General features: G+C 35.3%; 2 protein-coding genes across 8 annotated transcripts; one reads left to right on the plus strand and one right to left on the minus strand.

The window, feature by feature from the left end:
* The first annotated feature begins 561 nt into the window (after nucleotides 1–561).
* LOC143221983 (WD repeat-containing protein 89) lies at nucleotides 562–2895 on the plus strand. Its single transcript, XM_076447756.1, has 7 exons — nucleotides 562–728; nucleotides 1104–1330; nucleotides 1442–1761; nucleotides 1845–1973; nucleotides 2074–2168; nucleotides 2251–2353; nucleotides 2568–2895. Exons 1-7 carry the CDS (start codon nucleotides 562–564, stop codon nucleotides 2721–2723), a joined length of 1197 nt encoding a protein of 398 aa, XP_076303871.1. The 3' UTR covers nucleotides 2724–2895.
* Cyst (rho guanine nucleotide exchange factor 18 cysts) lies at nucleotides 2827–25089 on the minus strand. 7 transcript variants are annotated; one of them, XM_076447743.1, is made up of 20 exons: nucleotides 24831–25089; nucleotides 24622–24739; nucleotides 24341–24429; nucleotides 20606–20935; nucleotides 19625–20001; nucleotides 19314–19463; nucleotides 19027–19220; nucleotides 17652–17786; nucleotides 17204–17279; nucleotides 17006–17135; nucleotides 15979–16171; nucleotides 13789–13860; nucleotides 12627–12680; nucleotides 11189–11741; nucleotides 10499–10728; nucleotides 9881–10419; nucleotides 9599–9804; nucleotides 9336–9515; nucleotides 8567–9273; nucleotides 2827–8032 (listed from the first exon to the last, which is right to left on the minus strand). In XM_076447743.1, exons 3-20 carry the CDS (start codon nucleotides 24378–24380, stop codon nucleotides 7753–7755), a joined length of 4446 nt encoding a protein of 1481 aa, XP_076303858.1. In that variant the 5' UTR covers nucleotides 24381–24429; nucleotides 24622–24739; nucleotides 24831–25089; the 3' UTR covers nucleotides 2827–7752. The 7 variants fall into 7 exon arrangements, with proteins under 7 accessions (XP_076303858.1, XP_076303862.1, XP_076303856.1 ...); XM_076447747.1 differs by adding an exon at nucleotides 23918–23955 and having other exon boundaries at nucleotides 24622–25088; XM_076447741.1 differs by lacking the exon at nucleotides 24622–24739 and having other exon boundaries at nucleotides 24740–25089.
* Between the last annotated feature and the right edge of the window lie 563 nt (nucleotides 25090–25652).

Below are 25652 nucleotides of genomic sequence, written 5' to 3' on the forward strand. Positions count from 1 at the left end.
GTAAATGCATAAAGAATCAATAAAAAAAAATGTAAATGAATTAAAAATTTAAAGGTCTTTAATTTTTACTATATTAAACATAGAGGAGAGTATTTCGACAACAATTTAAAATATATTATAAGAATGTGTTCTCAAAATTATATTTAATATTATGTTTGTTCAAAAAGGAGATTTTAAATTTAACGTAAATGTCAGTGGCGCCACCAATCGATGGAAAGCATGTTTTCACCCCAATTAGCTGCTACTGGCTGCTACCGAATTCCATAGATTTTACTGAATTTTTGTTTTTATCAGATGTACTAATAATAAAAAAATTACGTTTTAAAGTTTCGCTGCTACATATTCCAAAAAATGTTTTAATCGAGATGGTAAAAGACATATCGAACAAATAAGATAAAGTATTGAACAAGAGTTCGTAATAAAGCATCGGACGATTTAGATCCAGTTCAAAGCGACAAGTAGTTTAAAAGGATTAAGAAGACGTATGGCTATAAGTATATTCTTGATGCGATATTAACCTTAATTTTGTGGTACCTGCTCGAAATTCTGAAACTGAGCAGCATGGCTAAAATAGTCGAGTCTTTAAAGAAGCTAAGTGTCGAGCATGACAAACGAAAATATGACGAGAATCGTACGACTATGAAAAGAAAAAGGGAATTAATATCATCGATAGAAGAGGCAGTTTCTCTTGATCGTAATTACGTTCTTGGTGTCTGTGGAACACAAAGGCAAATTTCCCACATCTTTATATAGTGTTTTACGTCAAATCTACAGAACACGCATCGGCTTCTTAATATCCAAAAATTTCCTCAGTGTTAGTAAATCGTATTTATCCAAATACATCTCGATCAGACTTACTTTTCCCTCCATTTTATTTAAAATGTGATCTTCGCGTGTTACATAGAAGGATCAATCATTTCAAAAAAATTCCATTTACTTGCAACACATTTTTAATTTTTTTAAGCAAAATTGTTATTTTACTTTTTAACGAAAAAAGTAAGTTGTAACTTCTTTTGCTGTCTGAGCATTTAGATTTGACGTAAACTTCTTCACAGATTTGTATGCTCCGAAAATATGTCTAAAGTATTTTTATGTTTGTACAGTGATCCAGAATTTCGAATCGGCACAGCTTTGTCGGACCATACCTGTGTAATCTACTCCGTTGGAGAAAGTTTAAGTCGAACCGTAACATTAACTCACAATCGTGCTCCTATTGTCGGCATAAGGTTTAGTCCTACTTCTAAAAACATTCTATACACAGCAACGAATGATGGGCAAATTACAGCGTGTGATTTGCGCGCTAAAGGGAAAGTTATATCAGAATTTAAAGGTATACATTGATGAACCAATTAAAAAAAAAAGAAGGGGTAGACTCGTCACTTCTCGTTTCTTGATTAATATCGAAATGTTTAAAATGCAACGTTTATACTTCTTTTTTCAGATACTACGGAAGATGGAAAAGTGAAAGCTCTCTGTAGTTTCGATATAAGCAACGACGAAAGACTGGTAGCAGGTGGAACGGAACATATTGGAGGAGATGCATTCATTTTATTTTGGGACACACGACATACTAATAAAAATACTCTTCTCGGCGGGTACTGGGAATCTCACATGGAAGATGTGACCTGTTTGGCATTTCACTCTAAGAAGCAGGATGTCTTAGCCTCCGGTAGTACAGATGGTTTGATTAATGTATTCGACCTCACACAGCCATCAGAAGATTCCGCATTGACTTATTCCTTAAACACTGAGTCTTCTGTAGTGAGTTATAATTTTGTTTAGTAACAGATATGTACTATAAAATGGTGTTAGACTGTGCTTTAAACAGATCACTTAAATGACAGGATAGGATAGGCTGGCTAAATGATGATAATCTTTGGTGTACAACTCATACACATTCGTTGCAACTTTGGGACTGTGATGGAGCCACACCATACGCAAAATTTGAACGTAATGATTTAGTAGTTTCTCAGGTTAATATAAGTTTAATAACGTTAATTATAATTTCTGTTGATCGTAATGTATCTACAGGTGGTAATGATATTATAACCGTCTTTGTACATGTAATTTCAGAATGATGATCCAGACAACTGTTATACAGTCAGATTTCATACTTCGAACGTACTCGAACAAGCATTCCTTCTTGCAGGTTCCAGCAACGTTAAAGGGTAAATTGCAACATAATTGAAGAACTTCATAAAAATAAAAATAATCTATAAGATTTCATTTATTCTTATTAAAATATTTCAGAGAAAATTTGAGGTGTATGAGTGTTGCAAACGATCGATTAGAAGTATGTTACAACATGCTGGGAAATAAGCAATTAGTACGTGATAGTTGGTTGCATGAGAAGGTATTATCTTAGAGTAATGTATAGATTGCGGATCTTTATGTATTTATAGGAAAATTGTACTAAAATCATTAAGGGAAGAAATAACATTCAATTTAGTTTCTATTTCTTACAATCGACAATTTTCATTTTGCATAGAGATCCGCAGTCTAGTAATGTACGATCAGTTGTTTCAACAAAGAAAGAAAACTAATACTTGCTAATATATAAATTATAGAGTGGTTCCTTAGTAACGGTGGGGGAAAGTGGATATATAAATATTTGGAGGCAAGGGGAAACAACGTTGTTGCAAGAAAATTCCAGCCATAAATTGGTGGCGAAGATTGGCACTGGGAAAGGACGCGACCGTCATCACAGAACCAAGCCATATTAAAAATGAAAGTGATAGGATAAGAATTTGTAAATGCGAAGAGTTTTTGTAAGTAAATGTAATAAACAGAAGAGAAATATCACGTAACATTAACATAATCGTACATTTCTCTCACGTTCTTCTTTATTACAATAACGGTTGTATGTACATTTATAATAAATAGATATTATTTCTTTATGCGGCTAATGATTTAACAGCGATTCTTGTATCGATCGAAAAAATGCAGCAAAACATGTGTATATAAACGTTAAGGAATGTAGATCACATACCAGTGTCTATGAGTGTGTATATTTATAGTGCATATATATATATTTCTGTATATAATATGCGCTATACATACGTATGCATATGTATATAAATATATGTTGATATATGTTAATATAAATATGCATACGTGTACATACATGCATGTATAAAGTTGAAGAAGGAAGAAAAATATTGTAAATATTTGTTTGCTCTTGCCAAGTAACAGATTTAACGTTAATGGATCGCCTTACAGAAAAATCATTCCATTCTTTTTTCCAGTATATGGATTTAGTAAAATAGGAGCTTATAACTTGTATTTGTCATAAAATAGACGTATTTAGCGTATTTTGTGTTAGTAAATGGTAATCTTGATGAAGTAATCAAGCTGAGTAACACAATGATAACAATTATTATTAGGTTTGCAACCGATGGGGATCGGTTCTTTTAGTTTAAAATTGATTCAAGTCTAAGAGAATTAATACTAATGCATCGAGCGAGCGTGTCTTAAAATAGATACGCGTTCATTTTATTAGATTATTATAATTTTATATTAACGTTCCCAAAGACGATCGCAGTAGCGAGTATCACAATGATAACAGTAGATATAGCTTTAGAGTAAAATAGTAGGTACAGAGTAAACGTACAAAAATACTTCCCATGAGCATCAAAGGACGTAAAGATTCACTAAAACGTGGAAAACCGCGTCGCTAATAATTCTTTATATCCTCTCTTAAACTTATGCAGTCAGATGACATCGAACCATTTTAGATGCCACGAGACGCACGTAGGCCGCCGCACTACTTTTTTTAAGTTGTTATTCCAATTTGATTCTTTTTTTTCTCGTGTTACCTTGAAGATGGTGTGCGACTTCATTGTACAAGGAAACTATTTAATAACAACAAGTTTTAATCACATCGAAATTATATCTGATATATCCAGCGGAATGCTCGTAATATATGTAAAGAATACACGTTTTCTTTTTCGATTTATGATAATGTATATGTGTCAACTCGCACGTATATACATGTCTGGAATGATTTCTTTGGGATTAGATCTCAGTGTTAACACTAAACCTGCCGAGCGTTAACAATATCTGGTAAATGTTACCTTATAAAAATGGTAACACTAAATTTATCGGGATTGTCCGTAATTTTCAATACAATAGATGCTTGGAGAAGGAAATTTTCTATAAATGTATTTCTATCATTTCAATAATCGGAGAGTATAAAACCGGTCGTCCGACCGTGGTAGATTTAGTGTTAAATCTCACTTTCACGATTTTCTTTGTCGTGAACATTACGACGCTAAGAACAGTTTATTTGTAGTTGATGTTCCCGAAATGAAGTCGAACACTCATCCATGAAGGCTGTTAACAGGTTAATACAATATTATTTATGTTCCGATACATATGCTTGAGACTTTTTAGTAGTAGACTTGTAAAAACTCGTTATGTTTTCTTTTCTCTCACACTTATACATCTTACGGAAATACTTTGAAGAACTATTGTCATCATGATTGATTAAGACAAGTCGATACTGTTGCTTATGTTGCCCTATAACGTTAAATTAGTCACATGTTTCATTATCATCATGCCTCTACGACGCTGTCTTTCTCTTCGATCATATTGCACGCTACAGCATCTTCTGAGGCAAGCACGTACCCTATCTATATGTATATATATATATATATTTATATATGTTCATATATATATATATATACATAATCTATATGTATCAAAACAAAATTCTGATTTTATCATAACGATCTATGTTCTAGGGTCATGTCTTCGAAGATAAATTTTTTACTTTGTCTTTGTCGTCCTTTACGGATCTCAATTTTTAAATACAATTTTTCCCTTAACGATTAATAAATGAAGTAATAAGCATAACACTTCGAACGTGCAGTATGATCATACTTTGTATAGTACTTTCTCTGAAATGTGTTCCAGATTCGCAGAAATACTTGAAAACGTGTGTTTATTTTTAAAAAATCTTATAAATAAAATACTTTTAGATAATCGAAAATCATTGTAGATATCACGCGATGCAATAAATAAAATAAATTGTAAACAGTCGAAAGGGGGGGGGGGTGAGAATAACAATAATGGCAGTGGAAAATCTCGAATTAAAAATATTAAATAGAAAATGTTATTTAGATTGCTGTTTGTCGACAAGAAAAAAAACGATCTGTAAGAATGGTAGCGAAAAATGAACGACTTTAACCCCCGGACTCCTGCGAGTTCTAGGCCTATGCCGGAGTCATATCTGACTCACGCCGATATTTCACTAATGCAGTTTTAAAGTGGTCAGCTAAGCAGCGATATCTTTCGTTGGAAAAGGATAGAATATGACATACCCTCTCGTTCTAGCACTAATTGTAAGCGATTTCGAACTAACAACTTCAAAAGAAAAAGAGAGGATAGCGATTTTCTCATTTTTAACCCTTTGCACTCGGAGCTATTTTAACCCGAAGATTAAACATTTTTTCCGACCTAGAATATTTCCATTCCCATGATTTTTGAAATTTTATGGTACAGCAATTTTTAATGGTGCCTCAGAGTCACCATTCGACTGCTAAGGGTTAAATTATTAACACTAGGTTTACGGGACCCGGTGTCCCGCATGGGGCCCCAATAGCGTGGGATTTGTTTGGGCGAGCTTCTCTCCCCCCCGGGGAGGATGGGCGTAATTGCCATGAGTGGGTGGTGGTCGGTCGCATTCCTTATCGAGATCCCGACCACCCCCCAATTAGCTCAGGGAGGCCACTGTGGGGTTTTAGCGGGTATGCCTCGGCCCTTTTGACACGACGGGTTCTAGTATTCTTAATTTGCGATTATTAATCGCCAAATTTATTTCTTGGGGTATTCAGGGTGTTCCACGCAACTGGAACAGGCTGTACCTCCTAAACGGTCGGGAATAGAGGAAAATGTTATAAGAAAAAGTTGAATGGAATCAGATGGTGCATACTACGCAACTAATTTTATGCACTTTTGTGCATCGGTGCATCAGAAAAATGCAACTGCACTTTGTTTTTAAATGGAAACCTACATTTTTGACTGCACCAATCGATGCAGTTTGTTGTGCTCTACATAAAAGTACTAACATACTTATGCCCTAAACTTATTCGTTAGGAAGTTATCGAAGCTAAAATTTCTCTGATTTATAATAGAACATAACGTAGGTACTCCGGAACACTTCCCGAGACCGAACTGCATCGATTGGTACAAAATGCAAAAGTCAAAAATGTAGGTTCCCATTTTAAAAAAAAGTGCAGTTGCATTTTTTGATGCACCGATGAACAAAAGTGCATAAAATTAGTTGCGTAGTATGCACCGTCTGATGCCATTCACCTTTCCTATACATTTTCGTCTATTCTCCCGACCGTTTAGGAGGTACAGCCTGTTCCAGTTGCGTGGGACACCCTGTATAAATTTACCAAATTTATTTCTTGGGGTATATACTATTGGATGAATGGCCAAAAATTTGGATAGACACATTCTTGTTATGTTTATAAAACAATGTGAAATAGTTATTTCTAGACGTGCGTAAACCTAGTGTTAATAGCGCCGTCTATATCGGAATAAAACTGTACATTGTATCGCTGCCGCGACGGGTCACGACTAACTCCAGCATAGCATACAGAGGGTAAACTGTGGCTTGGCACACACACAATAGCGATTCGTTACCGATAATAATTAATCTTACCCATCGTTTTAGCACATATTAAAATACTTTTAAAGTTATGATATAAGAATAGCTACCGCGGTCATTCACATATCCTTTTATATATATATATACGTGCGTACGTAACTACAAGTGCATATGTGTACATTCTTTAGTAAAATGGAGTTGTACACGTATGCATGTGTCGATGAGTTTTATTCATATGCACGCATTACATACTTTCGCACAGTTTTGAACCGAACATACGTACATGTGACTTTTACTATACATATGTCATGGAAAAGTATATATACACATCATGTATATGCACTCCTAATATAATCTAATTCTCTACCCTTGCGTTTTTCAGCAAGTTAGCAACAGATTTGTTTAAAAGATTCATCTAAAATCATGTCTCTAAAATTGTCAGTCGGCTTAATAACATAACGAGCAATGAAATTTTTATTTTATACGAATTCAACAAGATCGGCTGAACTACACCTCACCAAGCCAGCTTTTTTAATACTTTTTGTTATTTTTTTCTGTTGTTCTCACAAATAGTTGCGAGTAACTAATAGTTATCATTTTATTTGTCCATATATGTTTTATATTTAATCTCTTCTTCTACGATAGGTTTCATGAGACACTTTGCATAAAAATTATATTATTGCCTTCAATAGCAGATGAAAAGTAACAATATATTCTTTATCGATTTATCCAGAATAATACGTATGTTATCTTTTTTTTTATTGACAGTCACGCGATTTTTATAGATACGTTAAATGCATTATTTTTATGTACCGTGTTGCATTTTAATGTACAACACCATAAAAATTATCACTGAGCAAGGAAGACAAGAACAAAAGACGAGGAAGAGGGTGAAAAAATTGGAAAAAGTTGTGAAAAATTGAAACTAATGCCGAAAGGTACTGCAGAAAAATATGAAAAATGGTAATTCGAAATAATTACCGCGAAAATGTTGAAAGTCAAAATGATTTTACACGGCTTCTAGGTTGAGCATCTTTTGATTGATTCCGAGAAGGAGTTAGTTGGGACGTAGGGGTAGCTTCGCCAGTTGTGGGACGAGAGGATCGAGAATGCTTTCGACCGAAACGAAGGAGTCGTCAGAAAAAAATTACCTCTTCCTCTAATGGTTGTTGCTGTTGTGGTTGTTGTTGTTGTGGCGCTGGTGGTGGTGGTTGTTGTTGTTGCTGTTGTTGATAATGAGGATACTCCGGAGGAGATCGCGTAATTCGTAGAGAGCGATTCGAAGAATGAAGTTGACTGGTGCTAGGGTTATTGTTACCTAGTTCCGGGGAAGAATACGTTGAGCTACTCACGATTGCCGGACTGCTACCGGTTCGCGAATGTCGATCAGGACTATTATTACTTGTGCCTCCGCTCCTAGTCATACAGAAAAGAGAAAAGATTAGACTGTGTTCCTCTACATTGAAAATAGTAAAATTAAAAATTTCTATCTGTGGAAAATTATTTAACTTCCAAATATTCAAGATGTTACAACAGTACACCTTCTCGATGAGAGGGGTAGACTCGTTTCCAGGATTGCAAGGGTGCTATGAGCCAAGAACAGGCGTACTTGGCGCCCGAGAAATTAACGGAAGGGATAAATACGAAAAGTGGGCCCCTTCTGCTAACGGACAGTAAGATGGAGAGAGAAGAGGGCTCTGGTCCTTAGACGTGTGGTTTTTTTAGTGGGTATGGGGTAGCCCGAACATCTGGCACCCGAGTCCCACACTACCCCCTTCTGGGGTGTACGTAACAGTATTTTTTCCACACGTCTATGAAAAGTAAAAAGAAAATGGATTGCAAGGGTGGAAGATGCGCCTTCTCATTTCTCGATAATGCAAGGATGGGGTTTTTCAGTAGCGCTAGATAAAAGAACTACAGATAACGGAAATTACATATCATTGTACACACCTAGTATTATTGTTACTTCCGCTAGCAAGCTTCAAAGGTAACTGCTGTTTCACAGGAAGATTGCTTTGCACTTTTTGTTGATTAGTAGCGCTAATCAAATTTAACGGTATCCGTTTAGCATCCAGCTGAGATTTCCGTGTCTGCATTGTATCCGTTCCTTGGGACACGTGAGATAGATGGATGGTCGCGGATCCAGGCGCAGAGCCTGCAACCAATGTCACTCCTTGTCTCTCCAACGCTTCGAGTCGCCGATATAATTGGTCTCTTTGCTGTGTTACGTCCTGCTTTTCTGCCGTGAGTTGTTCTCGTTGTCTTGCCAACTCGGTTCTTTCTTCCTCCAGCTGTTTTTGTTCTTGCTGGGAAGCAGCACGGAACGCTGCTTTCTCTCGGCTCAGTTGATCTTGCAAGTTACGCAACTCTTCTAACTGGCGGTTCGTATTAGGTCTATTATTTGGTTTACTTATACTTCCTTCTTTACACGCAGCTAATTGAGCTTGTAAACTATCGATTGTCGTCATCTGATTACTAATTATACAGAGCAGCGTATAAACGTGATGAGACAAACGAATCGCTGCCCATTGTTGATCCTTGTTCGCTTCAGAATCCTGACTGTCTTTGTCCTCTGGACTCTCTTTTACAAACTCACCGACTTTTGGAAGAGAAATGACTGATTGAACCGCTGCAGAATCTCGTAATGGATATTTTTCCTGAAAAAGGAATAAAATCATCTGTTACATCAATTTTTATGGTTTTCAAATCGCATATTTACTTTGTTGTGATCAAAACCAGCGAATGTCTCCGCCCTTCGAGGTACGCTAAGAGCAGCAGGCACGTAGGTCTCGCTATGCCGTTCACCTGCGGAACTTAAACTTCTTGATAGAGTAGCACCGCCTGTACTGAATGATAGCGAGCTAGCAAGTCTTGTTGCTTCTTGAACAGCCACAACCACCTAGAAACGTATATCATTACTTTTATCTTCAATGTTATGTAAAGAAATATTGAAAATACTGTTTAAATGACAATGTTTCCAACCTCTTGCCACAACTGCGCGGTTTCAGTCCCTTCGCTGTGAACCAGTCTAGTATAATCCGGAATCTCTTTATCAACCTTTTCTAATCGTTCGTTATCATTCGTCTCATTTACTCCCCATACGTTGGCGGCATACGAAAGCTGCATTTGCAGATTAAGCTTTTCTTCGAGTAAAAGTGCTTGTTCAGTGTCCTTCTTTCGCAGTTCAGCTGAATATTTGAATAAGAAATAAGTATAACATGACGAATCTTTTGCTAAAATACTTCATTCATACGCTATACGCACCAACTATTTTTTGGATATGACATTCTTTAGTTTTCACCAGGCGTTGTCTTTCTTCAACAGAGAGTAATGATATAGAAGAAGATCGTGTATCTCTCAATTCATTACTACAATTATTTTCAGTTATTGTATCGGTTTCATTATCAGGTTCTTGCGGACAAGCTTCGACCGCTGTTCTGATCGCTTGGCTCCACAACTGTTTATCTTTGGGCTTCTGAATCTTCAACTCAAACAGTTCAGCTGGATTGCTAATTATTAAATAGATTCCTCTAGATTCTTGACCAGCCTTCTCACGCACTAGTAGTTTCTGAAGCGATACTATACCAGCCTTATTGTCAGGCACAAAAAAGGCATACTTCTGATCTCTCTCAGCCAAGAAAAATAATATATCGGACAGCACAACTACTACGATGGCAGTCATTTTTCCACGACCTTGCATTAAGTACGCAGTACCTTCGAATTTCAATACTCTATTAGATGCCAAGATATCTGACTTCTTGAATTTCACACCACGATATGTTGCAAAAGATTTTGCATCGATCCTATTTAATAACGATGAAAGTAACATTAGTCAACGATAATTTAAAAAAACATGTTCTATTAGGTATCGAATTCTCTTACTTATTATAGATCTCTAGTTTCCTATCTTCCCTTTCTTTATCGGCTACGCAAGCATCCACATCCGCTAAAATCTCTTTAACAAGGCTTAATGCTTTCCGCAAATCTTCACCTTCTTCTTGAGCGATGCCCGTTTTTATAAGTGGCTCGACCAACAGTGGATACTTTGTTAAACGTTGGGTAACGAATAAGATGCACTCAGGAATCCCCTTCTTTTTTAGTAGAGGGTGCGACTATAGAAACACAAATTATTTTCGTGATACTGGTACACCGAAAAATATGTAAATACATGGAATCATTTTAGGGATATATTGGGTTGGCAAGAAACCCAATTTTTTTATTCAAGCACTGAACTTTGATCAATAAAAGTATTTTCCATTTCAACCAAGCTCCAATCATGTTTCGCGTGTTGCCAAAGTTGTGTGTAGCCTAGCGTTATCATGGTGGAAGATTACCACTTATTTCGAAGTATGTATATGAAACTCTTTGAATGGTAAAATATTTACTGAAACATTTACAGAAGTTTTATTACTAGGAAGATGGCAAAAGATCATCGAAGAAAATGAAAAATATTTTATCGATTAAAGTCCATTGCTCGAATAAAAAAATTCAGTTTCATTTCACCTTAAAATACCGAAATTACATTCTTGCCAACCCAGTATTTTCGGATGTAGATTGTACATTAAACTTTACCTGACAATGTCGTACAAATCGTGCAAATCGAGGATCATGTCGGAAATAATGCTTGTAATCTTCAACAGCGTCTCTGTGACGACTACAGAATTCTCCATAGGCACTCTTCATACGTTGTGCATTTTCACTAGCAAATTGATCAACGAGTATATCAGCGATTGTAGGAACAACAGGATTTTCATTTTGCCGTTTTCGTAATTTTTGCAAAAATCGTAAATGAATATCGATGAGGTCGCGGAGCCTGGGAAACATACGTTCAAGCTTCGGTTGACCGAAACGGAAATGTCGCCGGAGACCCTCCGCAAAAATTCTTTCCATAGCAAGAAGCACTAAACAATGATGTTTCTCAGTAAGAACAAATTCGTAAATGTGCTCTTGTCTCTTTACTTTCCGCTCGCAATTATCAACGAGTCGTAACGCGACGTTTTGCCCAATGGCAGCGCTCCAAGAGTCAGGCTCTTCTTTTGCTAGGCCTAGTTCAGGGTCCAGACCTTCCAAATCGTCTACAGTAAACTGATGAGTATCATCACAGAAATCGAATTCTTCCCAACCACTGGAACATTCCAATTTATATGTCGATTAATCATTTATTTTATCGTACAAAGTAGATTGCGGATCTCTATGCAAAATAAAAATTGTTGGTGTCTGTTGAAAGAAACTGTAGCCACACACAACTTTCTTTCCTTCGTTAACAATCTTGAGGAGGTACTTTCATTTCCAGGATTGCAACGTTTTATATTTGTGGAGTTTAAATAAGTTTCAGCTTTAATAAGCTGAGGATAATACAGGGTGTTCCGTTTAAATACGAACACCTAAATATCTCTTCAGGTTATTGTGATGCAAAAAATATTTGTTACACAATGTGCATATTGTCAATGGACCAAATATCTGGCAAGAATATCTTTTTGCAGAGGTCATTTTTTTCGGAGTTATCAAGGTCATCGATGTTTTTTGATACATAACTACATTTTTATTTTATTGCATCGTGAAATTGATGGGAAAATACGTTCAGATATGTATAATAACATGACCTTGACCTTGATCTGAAGGTGAAACTTTAATTTTCGCAGATCAAGGTCATGTTATTATACATATCAGAATGTATTTTTCGATCAGTTACCTGATGCAGTAAAACAAAAATTGTAGTTATGTATCAAAAAACATCGATGACCTTGACAACTCCGAAAAAAATGACCCTCGATACAAAATATTCGTGCCAGATATTTGGTCCATTGACACCATGCACATTACGTAACAAATATTTTTTGCATCACAATAACCTGAAGAGATATTTAGGTGTTCGTATTTAAACGGAACACCCTGTGTATATTGACATTCTTACATTCTTTTAATATTTCTACTAATAAGTGCATAAAATCCGCAGTCTAATCACATGTGAAACTCGTGCATCGTTAGTGAAATAGATTTTTCAACGAACCTTGATATGTCACGATGTTGTCCATCCCCATCCTTTTCATCGTTTATCGTTTGACTGAAAGAAAAATTGAATTACACACATTAAAACGCACTCTATCTTGTCTTACACAAAACGAATTGTGTTCTCCTGAAAACAATAATAATGAGACTGCATAGATTAGATAAATATAGCAGTTTTACAGGTACATCGATATTACCTTACACAGAAACTTAATCGGCATAGCAGCACCTATATTTTATTCTCATACTTGTATTCAGGTTTTTACGTCCTACACGAAACGATCATGACTATGTTTAAAGGCAAACGTTAGTTACTGGGGGTGGGGGGTACAGTTTTTTGTAACTGTCTCGTACCAATGTGTCAAATTGTAATGTTGAATGATAGATGAAGTTTTAACATTACTATACAAGAGATTTACAAGTTTACTATGTATTGTATAACAGGAAAGTCATCGATGATACACGAATGCTTCAAAAAGATATTTGTATTCAGATCGGGAAGGGGGTGTACTGAATACTATAATTCTATGCTTGCGAATGCACATTCTTGGATTGTTGTGAACACATTAGGTTTTACAATTTACAATGTACAGAGAGACATTTGTTCGTAACCCAGTAGAACATTCAGTATGTTTTCCTCAAAGTAATATGTATATTACGTACACGAGAAATGTTGATTACAGAGTTTAGAAAAACATTCAGAGACGTATAAAAGTTATAAACTTTGGTACAATAGAAACATCTAAGAGAGAGGAAGATGCCGAAGGTATTGATGTTAATTAAACACATGGGAATATATAACTTACAGTATTCATTCCTGATAATGTTTGAGACGAAGAATATGCTTGGTTATTTGATAATTGTGAGCTCAGAGTTTACGGTATTCGTGTAGAAATACATCGTGTGTACATAAACATGTTATCGAATGAACATAAATCAGAGAAGCAAGCATATTAGAAGCATAGGAAGGGGCAAGGTAAGATGTCTTTTTTCAATACAATATAGAGGCAATTCAGTTGCCTTTTAAACAATGTGTGCGAGAAAAGAATCAAGGAACGATAGACGCGGGCCATCCTACTACTGTGTAGGATTGATATACACGAACAGAAACGTACGAATGGTTCGACAGAATAGAAGGAACACATCAGATATCTGAGACTTACTTGACTCCAAGCTTAGTAGCAACTCGCCGCCAAGGGCTGTAGCTTGTCACGGCTTTCTTGCTGTTAATTTCCCTTTAATCGTCGAACAATCGATTGGTTTGTCGTAGTTGCACGAGAGGGAATGCACGGGGGAAGGAAAAAGCACATACTGCATTAGGGCAACTTCATTTTGCCTTTTCGTTTCCCCTCCTTCTTCATTTTTCTTATTCTATCACGTTTTCCAATTGTTACGCATCAAGATCATTAATGCACAGCTCTTTTTCGTACATAAAGAATCTTTTTTTTCTTAGAAAAAGTGTTTACGGACTTTAAAATAAAATCGAGAAGTGTGTGTTGTCATTCGTATGCTGTTCAGCATGAATTGTTATCATTATTATCTCTGTTTGTTTCATTTCTATGTATATGTATATGTAGATATGTATACAGGGTGATTCTGGGAACTGGGACAAGTTGCTGCTCTTTTTTAGGTAACAATAGAAGAAAGTTATAGAGCAAGAAATCATATGTCATAATACGTTCTAACTTCCAAGGATTTTATTTTTCACGTGGATGCACCGATGCACCTGCCAGGTGCAATTGCACTTTATTCTTTAATGAGACCCAGTCTTTTTGTTAAACCAATCGATCCCATTTATTATCCTACGTATAAAAGTACTAACCCGAGGTCATCAAAATGTCAGTACTTCACGAGGTATTTGACATTTTGTGTCAGTAGTGCCCTTGTAGTAAAGTACATTTCTGACACAAATATCTCATGAAGTATTGTGTTTGTGGAGTGTAATAAAAATGCAGTTGCTGCTAAAGAAGCATATAATCACAGATATCCTAATCGAACACAGCCGCGACGAACATATTTTTATAAATTAGAAAAAGCTTGAGAGCATACGGTTCATTTTTCAAACCAAGCAAAGAAGTCGCAAAACCAGTGGTCGAATGTGAAGGAGTGAATGCGGACGTGTTGGCATACGTAACATTGAATCCCAGTGTTTTCAACACGATAAGTAGCTAGGGAATGTGGTATTAGCCAAAGTTCCATTTCAAGAATTTTGAAACTGCAAATTTCGTGCAAATGTTAAATAATGTCAACATATGATTTCTTCCTCTATCATTTTTTTCTATTGTTACTTAAAACAGAGCAGCAACTTGTCTCAGTTCCCAGAATTACCTTGTATGGTATATATACACGTTACTAAAATATTTGAAGAAGTTTGGGCGTGATATTTTGTATATTAATTAAATATGTATATGTATATAAGTTTTTCGTGGTAATGTTAGAGACGCGAGGATAAACACGTTCAAGCTAGCCATACTATTGGCTCAATTGCAAACTTAATTAGAAATAATAAGCCTCCAAGCCAGCCAAAGCTTCTGAGTAATAAGCACATACGATACCCCTTCTAACTAGTCATTTCCTATATCAAATATTGTATATGTATATGTATGTAATATATGTATAGAAAACATGACATACAAAAATTCAATAAGATCTTTCCGAATAAAATGAGAAGTGTATTCGTTTCATTCGCAAAACTGTGTACAACTATTGGCGTATTGAATCAATTCTGCGATTGCTCACTATTTTGCATTATCAACGAATAAATAGAGGCAAATACTCGAGTTCGGGTAGCTCTGTTGAAAAATACGTTCGTAAACAAGTAGACAGGATTTGATGCATTTATGTCAAAAATGAGTAGGTATAATTTCAAACAGCGAGACCATTAGAAAAATTTAAAAATACTGTTGTATTATTTTCAACTTATTAAACAATATTAGGAAAGAAAATCAATTTCTTGTATTATTTTCAACCCATTATAAAATATACCTCATAAAATTGTATTATTTTCAACCTATTAAACATATTAGGAAAGAAAATCAATTTCTATTTCAATCCAGTTTGTTGCAATTCAGGCAGAAAAGTGTTATTTTGATCCACTGTCTACTAGTAAGCAAAAAAGAAAGAAAAGAAATTGAAATTCGCGCTTCCTGTCAAGCGCAAACGTGTACTCGCGCAGTTCACGCATTATTTTTTAACTTATAAATTGCTTGTATCGCAAATAAGGGGAGTTTATTAAGAAAAAGAACTCCGAGTTTAGGCATAGCCATGCCAAATTGCGTGCGAATCTTGAACCACAGATACGCAGATCCAATGCGGGGAAATAAAAGATGATTTTTCTAATGAAAACTATTTACCTTCCGCTTCCGTATGAAGATGGCAGAGGCAACGACGCTGTAGAACCTCTCTTCACGTTGCAGCTACTCGATATTGTGGTCATGCTTGATGCAGGCTTAGCGACAGATTTGCTGGAATGGTGTTTGGACTTGATACACTCCAGCACTAGTTGATCCTTACATCCTTGACTCTGATGTACAGATACTCCGCAATCTGGCGAACAAAGTTTAACATTTGCGAAACGCGTGAAATCCGCTGTCTAATTGTTATAATTCTAATTCTAATTATTATAATTAGACAGCGGATTTTATGCATTTATGACAAAAATGAGTAGGTGTAATTTAAAACAGTAAAAACATTAGAAGAATTTAAAAATACTGTTATACTATTTTCAACCTATTGAACACATTAACGATGAAAATAAATTTCTGTTTCACTCTAGTTTGTTGCAAATCAGGTAAAAAATTTTTATTTCCGCTATAAAGATCGGCTGTCCCATTATAATAGACGCTTGATTTATCTGATTGAATACAGTGTTTTATCGATAATTAGGAATACTATTCTTTAACTTCTGCCGAACGTAGAAAAGGACAGCGAAGCTCGAGGGCCTCGGTCGGCGAGATATGTAAACATAATGAATCCAATAACAAAACTTTATTTCTCCTTATTTTTCTATTGGATTTTCACTGACATATTCGTGGCATTCTTCTAATGAAAGTGATACCAAATATGATACAATTCCGATGATATTTACTCGTGTAATGGACGATGAAAGTGGACCCAAAGAAGGACAGCGTATGGGAAAGAAAGAGTCGCGGAGAATCGCACCGCGCCTTCTTCCTTGTGTCCGAAACTTCCGTCGTTCATTACACAAATAAATATCATCGAAATTATATCATATTTGGTAAAATTTTCATTAGAATGTCACGAATATGTTGGTGAAAGTAGCGGGGATAGTTCTGGGACAATCATAAGCCAGACATTGGGAGATTTATCAAGAAAACACTGTACTTGCTGCCGGGTATGTATAAATAGTATAATACTTACTGTCGCAATGTAGAAGCGGTTTATTTGTTGATTGTTTCATACAAACATCACATATTAAACTTCCCTGAGATCCAACCATTATTGTTGCCCATAAATGCTGCTGTAGACTAGTTTTTTTACCACTCTTATCCTGCAAAACCATTAAAATTGTTTCTACGATCTTTCTAAAATTGTTTCTACGTGTATAATGGCCATTACCTTTTTTTTACGGAAAAATATAGAACCCCGTTTTCTTCTAGTTTTCTCGGAATTTTGATCATCGTACACTGTCGCACTGAAAATAAAAATTATTCAATAAAAGTTATTCAAATTTGTAATATAAAAAGCATCAGAGCAACAAAAATCTAGAAGCATCACTATACGGTATATTCGAACAAAGTGATTGGAAATATGTCTATATTGTAACTACATAGATGACTAAGCGTTTCGTGAGGAAATATATTACACACAGAGAGAGAGAGAGAAATGTAAAAATGATACCGCAGTATATTATTATTATATATGTACATATATACGTGTATACTATAAAAGAAAGTACTTAGTAAATTAAGCTAATACAAACCAGCCACTTTCCCTTGTATCTTGTTAGCAGAATATATATTGCTCCTAAGTGGAAAACTGAAAATATAAACAATAAAATACTTACTCTGTTAATTCGTCAAGCAATATCTGAGCATTCGGAGTGCCTTCTCTATCCTCGTGGAACTCGTGGCTATGTGTCGTATGAAGATCCTCTGTTTCAGTCTCGCTTCCACTACCCTTTTCGTTTCTTTCGTGACGGCTGTACCATGCAGGATGGTAGGAAATTGTCAAGTACAAACACAAAGTATGCGACTATTGTGTAAAAGATATTGCAAATCAGAGAGTCTCGTGTGGTGCGCCACCGAGATATCGAAGCGCCATAAAAAGATATATAGGTGTGGATACACTTCAAATACAGAAAATGCCATTCAAACGAGCGAGAATATTCGAATTCGAATAATGATTGGAAATAAGAGTAGTGTTACCAAATACACTCAAATCAAAAACTAATATCCTTCCGAATATTTTCAAATTTAGAGATAGCATACCAATGAAATTATGCATTGAACTTCAAGAATCGATAACTCGTAAGTTTATAGTAAAATAAACAGTGGTGCAACCATGCGTCAATACTTATATATACATAGTACGAGTTATTGCAAGCATTCTTAGTTGTAGATAAATTTCAAAATTTGTGGCCAATAAATTCATGCATTAATTTTTTCTTCAATTTCAATCGAAATATTGAGATATAATATATATACATAAAGTATGTGCATCTTTTTGTGTGCTGCTCTATGTATAGTGTTTTATAAAGATCGTAGGCTAGATCGTATAAAGAAATAATAGGAAAACTTACTAAGAATTTATTGTAAAATTGAAAATAAGATTAATAAAATTCGTAGACTCGATATCCGAAACTTTAGAAACAGAGATATTGCGTCTATTATTTACTAAATTATACAAACGATAAGAAAGTAAAATTAAGCGTAAAATTTGATGTGATAAGTCAGGGCTGCCGAACTTCGTCGCAAGCCATACGGTCCCCGCCATTTATTAATCAGCCTTTTTCTCCACTACGTAAGTTCACTAGACTGCGGATCTTAATGCATTAATGGCTTCTGAAAATGTCCAAAAACGGGTGGAATATAAAATTCGATAGAATTTAGTACAATTTTGATTTTTCCGAGATCTGCGAAGGCTACTACCGCTGCAAATAAGATCGTATTTTATTCCACTTTCTTAAAGCTCGTCTAGAAAAATTGAAAATTCCATGAACATCCGCAGTCTACTAATCACCATCCCATGCACCTTGTTATGGTATGGCAATAGACGAATAGAAATGAAAGCCGTGCATCTCGACTGTCCCAAATAATGGGGGGTCATCTTCTCGTTCATAGCTGCCTTATACGAAACTACATGCGGCTGGCGAGCCAGCAATTCGGCACCCCTGACGTTGATCTAGCTTTACGATCTATAAACATTGTTATTTAACTTACACTCTGAGTGATGGTGTAGTCCTAGTTACAGACTCTGCTAAATGAGCATTAACTTGTGGTGTAACAATCGAAGGCGTTGAAATAGATTTCTGAAGAGGTAAACGAGAACCTGTGACACCAGGCATTAAACCACTACTGTCTGCTAATCTTTGACTACCTTTGAACCGTTTTGTAACTATCTTCTGATATTCGCTCTGTTGAAAAAAAATTCTGTAGTTTTTGTTATGAGAACAAAATTAAAGAAAAGAAAACGTTTAAACAGTTTATCAATGTAAGCATCCTTTTACCTGCACAAGATCGGCTTCATTAAGGGAATGAGTGCTCGCTTGTGATCTACATGCACGATTGCCAACACCTACGGGTCTGGTACCAGACTTTCCTTGTAATTCTATTTCCATTTCACTGTCTAGGCTACTTAAACTAATACTGCGCTGTCGCTGAAATTTTAATGGATAAATTGTTGAATATATTGTTTTGTGAAAACAAGTACTAAAGTAAAAACAAAGCGAAATGAAGAAAGCGATAAAGCAATTATCACCATGCTACGAGTATACGATAAATGCATTTTCATCGAAAGAATTTATCAGACAATATTAACCATGTTTTGTGCTTGTAGATGATTTTGTCCGGAGGCTCTGCGACGCCCGCATCGAGTATCTTCCAGATCTGTCCAGCTACGTCTTCTGTCTATACCTTGTGCATTCTGTGAACGAGGACCTACCGGTGGGAAATGTGTAGGAGAACTATTAGTGGAGCAATTAGCGAGGAGGTCTGGATCAGATCCTGTTTCATTATTAGTCGAACGTGGCGGGATTTCAGGTGAGATTAACGGACAGAGGGAAGGACACGACGATGTTAAACGTTGCTGTACGTCACTGTGGGAAGTGCGATGATTGTATCCCCAGTTGTTCAGCGTCAGATCTCTCATACGCTGAATGCAATCATGGATTTCATGCAAATGCTGCAAGTTGTCCTCTGCAAGGTGGTGAATCAATTGTTAGCCACGAGAAGCACACAAAGTATCAGACGATTGTTCGTGCACGATTTTCATGGATGTTTAAAGAATAATTATGTAGACACCCTACTTTTCCAATTGTAGAAAAGATTAACCCTTTGCGCTCCGAATTGTTTTTCAATTTTGTTGCCAAAATTTACATTGAAGGACATTACATTGTTTACTAATTATTAGACTGCCGATCTTTATGCAAAATAAAAAATATTTGCATCGACCGCTGGACACAGGAGTCAAATAAACATTGTATTCTTCTATTAAGCTGAAACTAATACATCTATGTACTTAAATATTTTTAACATGTCCACTGCTTTAAATTGTACATACCCATTTTTTTACAACATATAAAAAACGTTTCATTTACATTTTCCTTTCTCCAATGTTGAGTCACACTCGACAAAGGAGTGCAAACGGTTAATAAAGCTGTATTCTTTCAAATTTAATTGAATTTTATTTTCAAATCAGGCACGACTCGTGTAATCATCTAATATCTCAACATCGAGCGACATTAAGTTGTTACAATGTGACGCGTGGTTTCACACGGATCAGAAAGTGAAATGAATATACCTAGAACAGGGTAGTTCTTAGCGAGACCAGGCGAGTGCGGTGTCACACTAATAATTGGCACCAAAGGATTAGGCTGTGATTGTATATTAGAGCCAATTGCAAGCAACGGATGCTGCTGCTGCTGTTCGTCGATTCCGTCAGACATAGTGATAGCAGTTTTTCCAATATTGTCTTTGGTGTAGCTGACTTCAGCGATTATATTCTCACGTTGACTCAAACAACCAAGGTCTCCATTAATAATAGGTATACGATCGCACTCTGAATGCGATGAGCCCAAGTAATCGGTTATTACATCTTCTTCGCTGTCTTCTCCACTGTTTGGACACTCATCTGTAAAGAGACAAACATGAAAGCACACCCTGTTATCATATGTATCTGTATAATAAAAATGTTAATCAATGTCGCGACCAGTTTAAACAGTGTATAATTAAAATAATAAATCCTAGTTGAAAGTATATATCACTTGAATGGTTGAAGAAAGATTATAACAATTTCTATTGTCCCGTGAAATAACATGACTCGTGTATGACAAGAAATGTCGCATTTCGGTGAACTACATCGATATACGAGAAAACCGATATCGAAATGTCCTCGCGCCTATTGACTGCAGAGGGAACAAATAGAACTTGCTCTCGACAATCGCAGCCTCCCGCTCTCGTGTTATAGTAATGCATAAAGACATATTCAATGAAAATCGGGTCAAATTGTTACATGTTATATGACATGTTATCTACACATTTCACAATTGCGCGAACGTAAACGATATAAAACGAACATTTTTCGTCGTATTCGATCGACAAGGGAAGAGGGCGAATTAAAAATAGTATCGATATCAATATTCATTTTTCTCTTTCTGCCGTGTTAATATCGGTCACGGATAATCCAAGGTCATTTGTCCGATCTCGCGAATTTGTCCGAATCGATCTACTGTTGACTGACAACGGGGAGGGAGGGGAAAAAGAAAAATCAAGAAATACTTCGAAATCTTATCACTCTGATTGATCAAAGCAAACTTCCTCGTACATTTAACCGAACAGTTACGAATTCGCTAGGAGAAAGTCTGTATACGCGCAAATAAACTTATCGTAAAAAAGACACCACCGTTTTAACGTTCACTCGTGCGGAATAGATACTTTACGTACGCGACAACTTGATGAGCCGTTTATTGTCATCTTCCTATATCAAGAATAAGTTAGTGTGTTCGAATCGTGCAAATCGTACTGTTCTGGGAAACAGGGGTAGACACACTGTTGCTTTCCCCGTAACTCCCGAGCGCGAATTGATCCGTTGGTCCGCGCATTTCATCCCACCTCGATGCACCCCCGATCGTGAACCGACCTCCAACCTTCACTCTAATACCTTTACTACCACCCTTTCCGGTAAATTCGTCTCTCGCCTTCACTTTCGTCGTTTTCCTCGTCGAATCAACTCTTTGCGATCGGAATTATTTTAACTCGAAAATTAAGCATTCCTTCCGATCTAGAATAATTCCATTCTGCATAATTTTCTTCATTTTATGGAATTAAATTTTATTCAATCTTTAGTAGTTGATGTCTAGTATTTAATTTAGAGTTTAATGTTTAGTAGTTAATTTTATTAAATGTTTAGTAGTTGATTAGATACCAACATATTTGATAATCTAAATAATATTTTAGATAATGGTAAAGCAATTTCTAGTAGTAATTCCGAGTCGCCACTCGAGTGCTAAAGGGTTGAACCAACATCCGGTAAATTATTTACTTCTAATCCAGTTGTCACCAATTATTTCAATACACAAACGTGAATGATTTTTCTACTAACTTCACTTTAAAATATCGAATTCCTGATCAATTTTCTTACATTTTCATACGATAAAGATCTTGAAATTATAATTGATGGTAAAAATGAATTCACAGATAGATATAGCTGCAGTATTTGTTTTAAAAGTTTGTCTATGCTTACAATAAGGGTAATACTGGCAAACTGTAGCAAACATGCTAGAATAATACTATTAAAGAATAATATAGTACATTAAAATACTAAATATTTATTACATAATATAAGCATACGCGGAACATATTATTATATAAATTGTATGATTATAGAAGCCCTTCTTTATTTTAGGGTTAATAATATATTAAATTTATTAATAGTAGTATTATGTCCCTTGAGAAAAGAAAAATATGGAAGCAACAAGTGGTAATGCTTTCTTTATCCTACAGAAATATTTTAAGTTGGGGTGTTTCATAGGATTCACTAACAATAAGAAGGGACAGATATTTAACGCTAACAATAAGTCTAGCTTAAGGGAGTAGACCATGGGGTAGACTCGTTTCCAGAAGTGGAAGGGTGCAGGATGCGCCTTCTCATTTCTCAATAATGAAAAAATGAGGTGTTTCAGTTGTTAAAAGCATTAGATAAAAGATCAATCTAGACTACAGTCGTCCTCAAAAGTCCTAACTTTACGTTTACGAGGCGTAATTTGCGTTATTCGCCAGCATGTATCTGTCGCAGCTTTATGAAAATATTAGGCTGTCATAAATAACTTCCGTTTCTTTATCAGACATTTATTTTGCTTTCATTAGAGATAACAAAATTATATTAATTTATTATGTATTCACCATTACTGACATGGATTTTTTTCCAATATTGCCTTTAAAAGGTTGAGATTCTATCTAGCTGCATCGGAAGTTATTTATGACTCAATCTAATAGCTACATGCGCAGCTTTATGCTTCCGAATAATGCAAATTAAGCCTTGCAGATGTAAAAATATGATGATCGAACCAGTGCGCCGATAGCATTAATATATTTTTTTTAGTAAAAATAGGAGTTTTGACTACTGAAAAACCCCACCTTTGCATTATCAAGAAATGAGAAGGCGCATCCCACACCCTTGCAATCCTGGAAACAAGACTGCCCCTGCAACTGCATTCAAAAACAAAAATAGTACTATGTAATTGTGTAACATTAACACAATGGAATACTATGAAATTACTATTAAAGAAAAAACTATTTACATGTAATATAACCTTTATTCTATTCAAGATTACAGAACAGGATGAAGAATGAATAACATTATAGTATATTAACAACAGCGATACAAGTGATGAAGTAGTATTTACAGACAGCAAAGTCTCAAGTGATAAGGTATGTAACTATAATAACAACTGTACTTAATAGTATTTATATAATGTGTACATTAAAGCGTTAATAATGCATTAAGAAAATGCTAACGACAGTTTTCTAGTATAAAGCACTGAACATATTATATACCTATCGAATATACATTTCCATAGAATATCATATCCAATTATTTGAAAATAAATGTTACCTTATTTAAAACTGTTCTTCTATCATCGTGCAAAATTCCTATTCACCAAACAGTCATATGTTTATGATATAAAAACAAGTAGCAATCAATGCGTACAAATGTGTTTTTATATGAAATCGCATAAAGATATTTATTTTCACAATGTAACAATTTAAATGTAATAAAATAATGGTAAATAAATATATAAACGAATGTGTTGGATTCGTGGAAAAAAATTTGTTCGCATTCTTCCATAGGATTTTTAATTCAAAACGTAAAAAATAATATGAAATAATTTAGATGAAACAATTTAATTAAGTAACTTTAAAACACATTACGTGGTTCTATTTAAATAATATATAATAAAGAATTTTGATATTGCATATGATATTGATAAATGACGAGTTCTCGATGAAAATATTCTTTATATTGTTAACAACTTACCAGATGAAAACGGAGCCAGTATTTCCTGCCGTTTCTCCATCTTTTCTTTCCGACGATCGAACGTATATTTAATTCCCCAAGTGTGAAATCTGAAACATTTGTAAACGTTAAGAATAGCGCTAAACAAAAATTATAATCTTTCAAACATTTTTTAAATCTCGGAAGATTAGATAAACTATATATGAACGTGTCGATGTAAAATTTGATAAATGAAGAGGATGCACCACTAACGAAACGATCAAAATTTATTATTATAAAGAAAAGTCTGGAGTATTTCATACTTCGAGTGGGACGACGTATACACTTTGTTGCCAAAGGAAGCCGTATTGACAGATGAACACTGGGCTTAATTATTTCGTGTATTAAGAGCTATTACTCGACGTCAAATGGAATACGTACCTAAAGTAAAATAATTCTTATAAATCCATTAACATTACACACAGTTTATTATATCTAGCTTCTTCATGAGGAAACAAAATGTTGCATCTACCAATTTGTATCATGCATTCAAGGCACGTCGACCATTTTGTACTAGCCCGACTAGCCCTGTGCTGTTCAACATAAGCTTCAGAGCTTATGAAGCTTCTCCCACTGTCTCTGTCAGACTCTGTCTCCAGTCTATGATGTGTAAATGTGTATATACATGTATATAAATGTGTATATATATTCCGTATAAATATGTATATGTAGACACTAGACGCCGTATGTATGTATAGTATACCATACCACGAAACACGATTTGTCTATCCTACTCTACCACTGCCACGAAACTTTGGTAGATTTGAGGACTCCGTACACACACACACACACACACACAATCAGTGCGCATGCGTGCAGAAGTTTGTACACTGTGAATATAGTATCAGAACTATTTATATATATATAAATATATAAATGCATATAAATATAAATGCATATATGCATTAGCACCATAAACTACATATACTTATAGACCCGGCTTCTGATAACATGCCGTGCAGTGTTCCAAGATTACTTCATGTACCAGATAACGGATGTGGGCAAAGTGCTTTTGTAATATACATTTTATTTTATTACTCCTGTTATTTTAAATATGGCGAGCTCCTGTTTTTTGTATTTATTAAATCTGTATTTATTTCCTCACAACGTACTTTATTAAAAAAGAAGAATAGTAAGAACAATATACTTACTTGTGGAAAGATATATATATTGTATATGCATAACATGTTTGTATCACGTTTTTGTCCTTCCTTACAATTCTTTTGCAACAAGTTTGCACCATTTTTTCAAATTTTTACGAAATAATGCATAAATATACTTATATACCTCGCTT

This window comes from Lasioglossum baleicum, chromosome 3, assembly GCF_051020765.1.
Source record: "Lasioglossum baleicum chromosome 3, iyLasBale1, whole genome shotgun sequence".
Lineage (NCBI taxonomy): Eukaryota > Metazoa > Arthropoda > Insecta > Hymenoptera > Halictidae > Lasioglossum > Lasioglossum baleicum.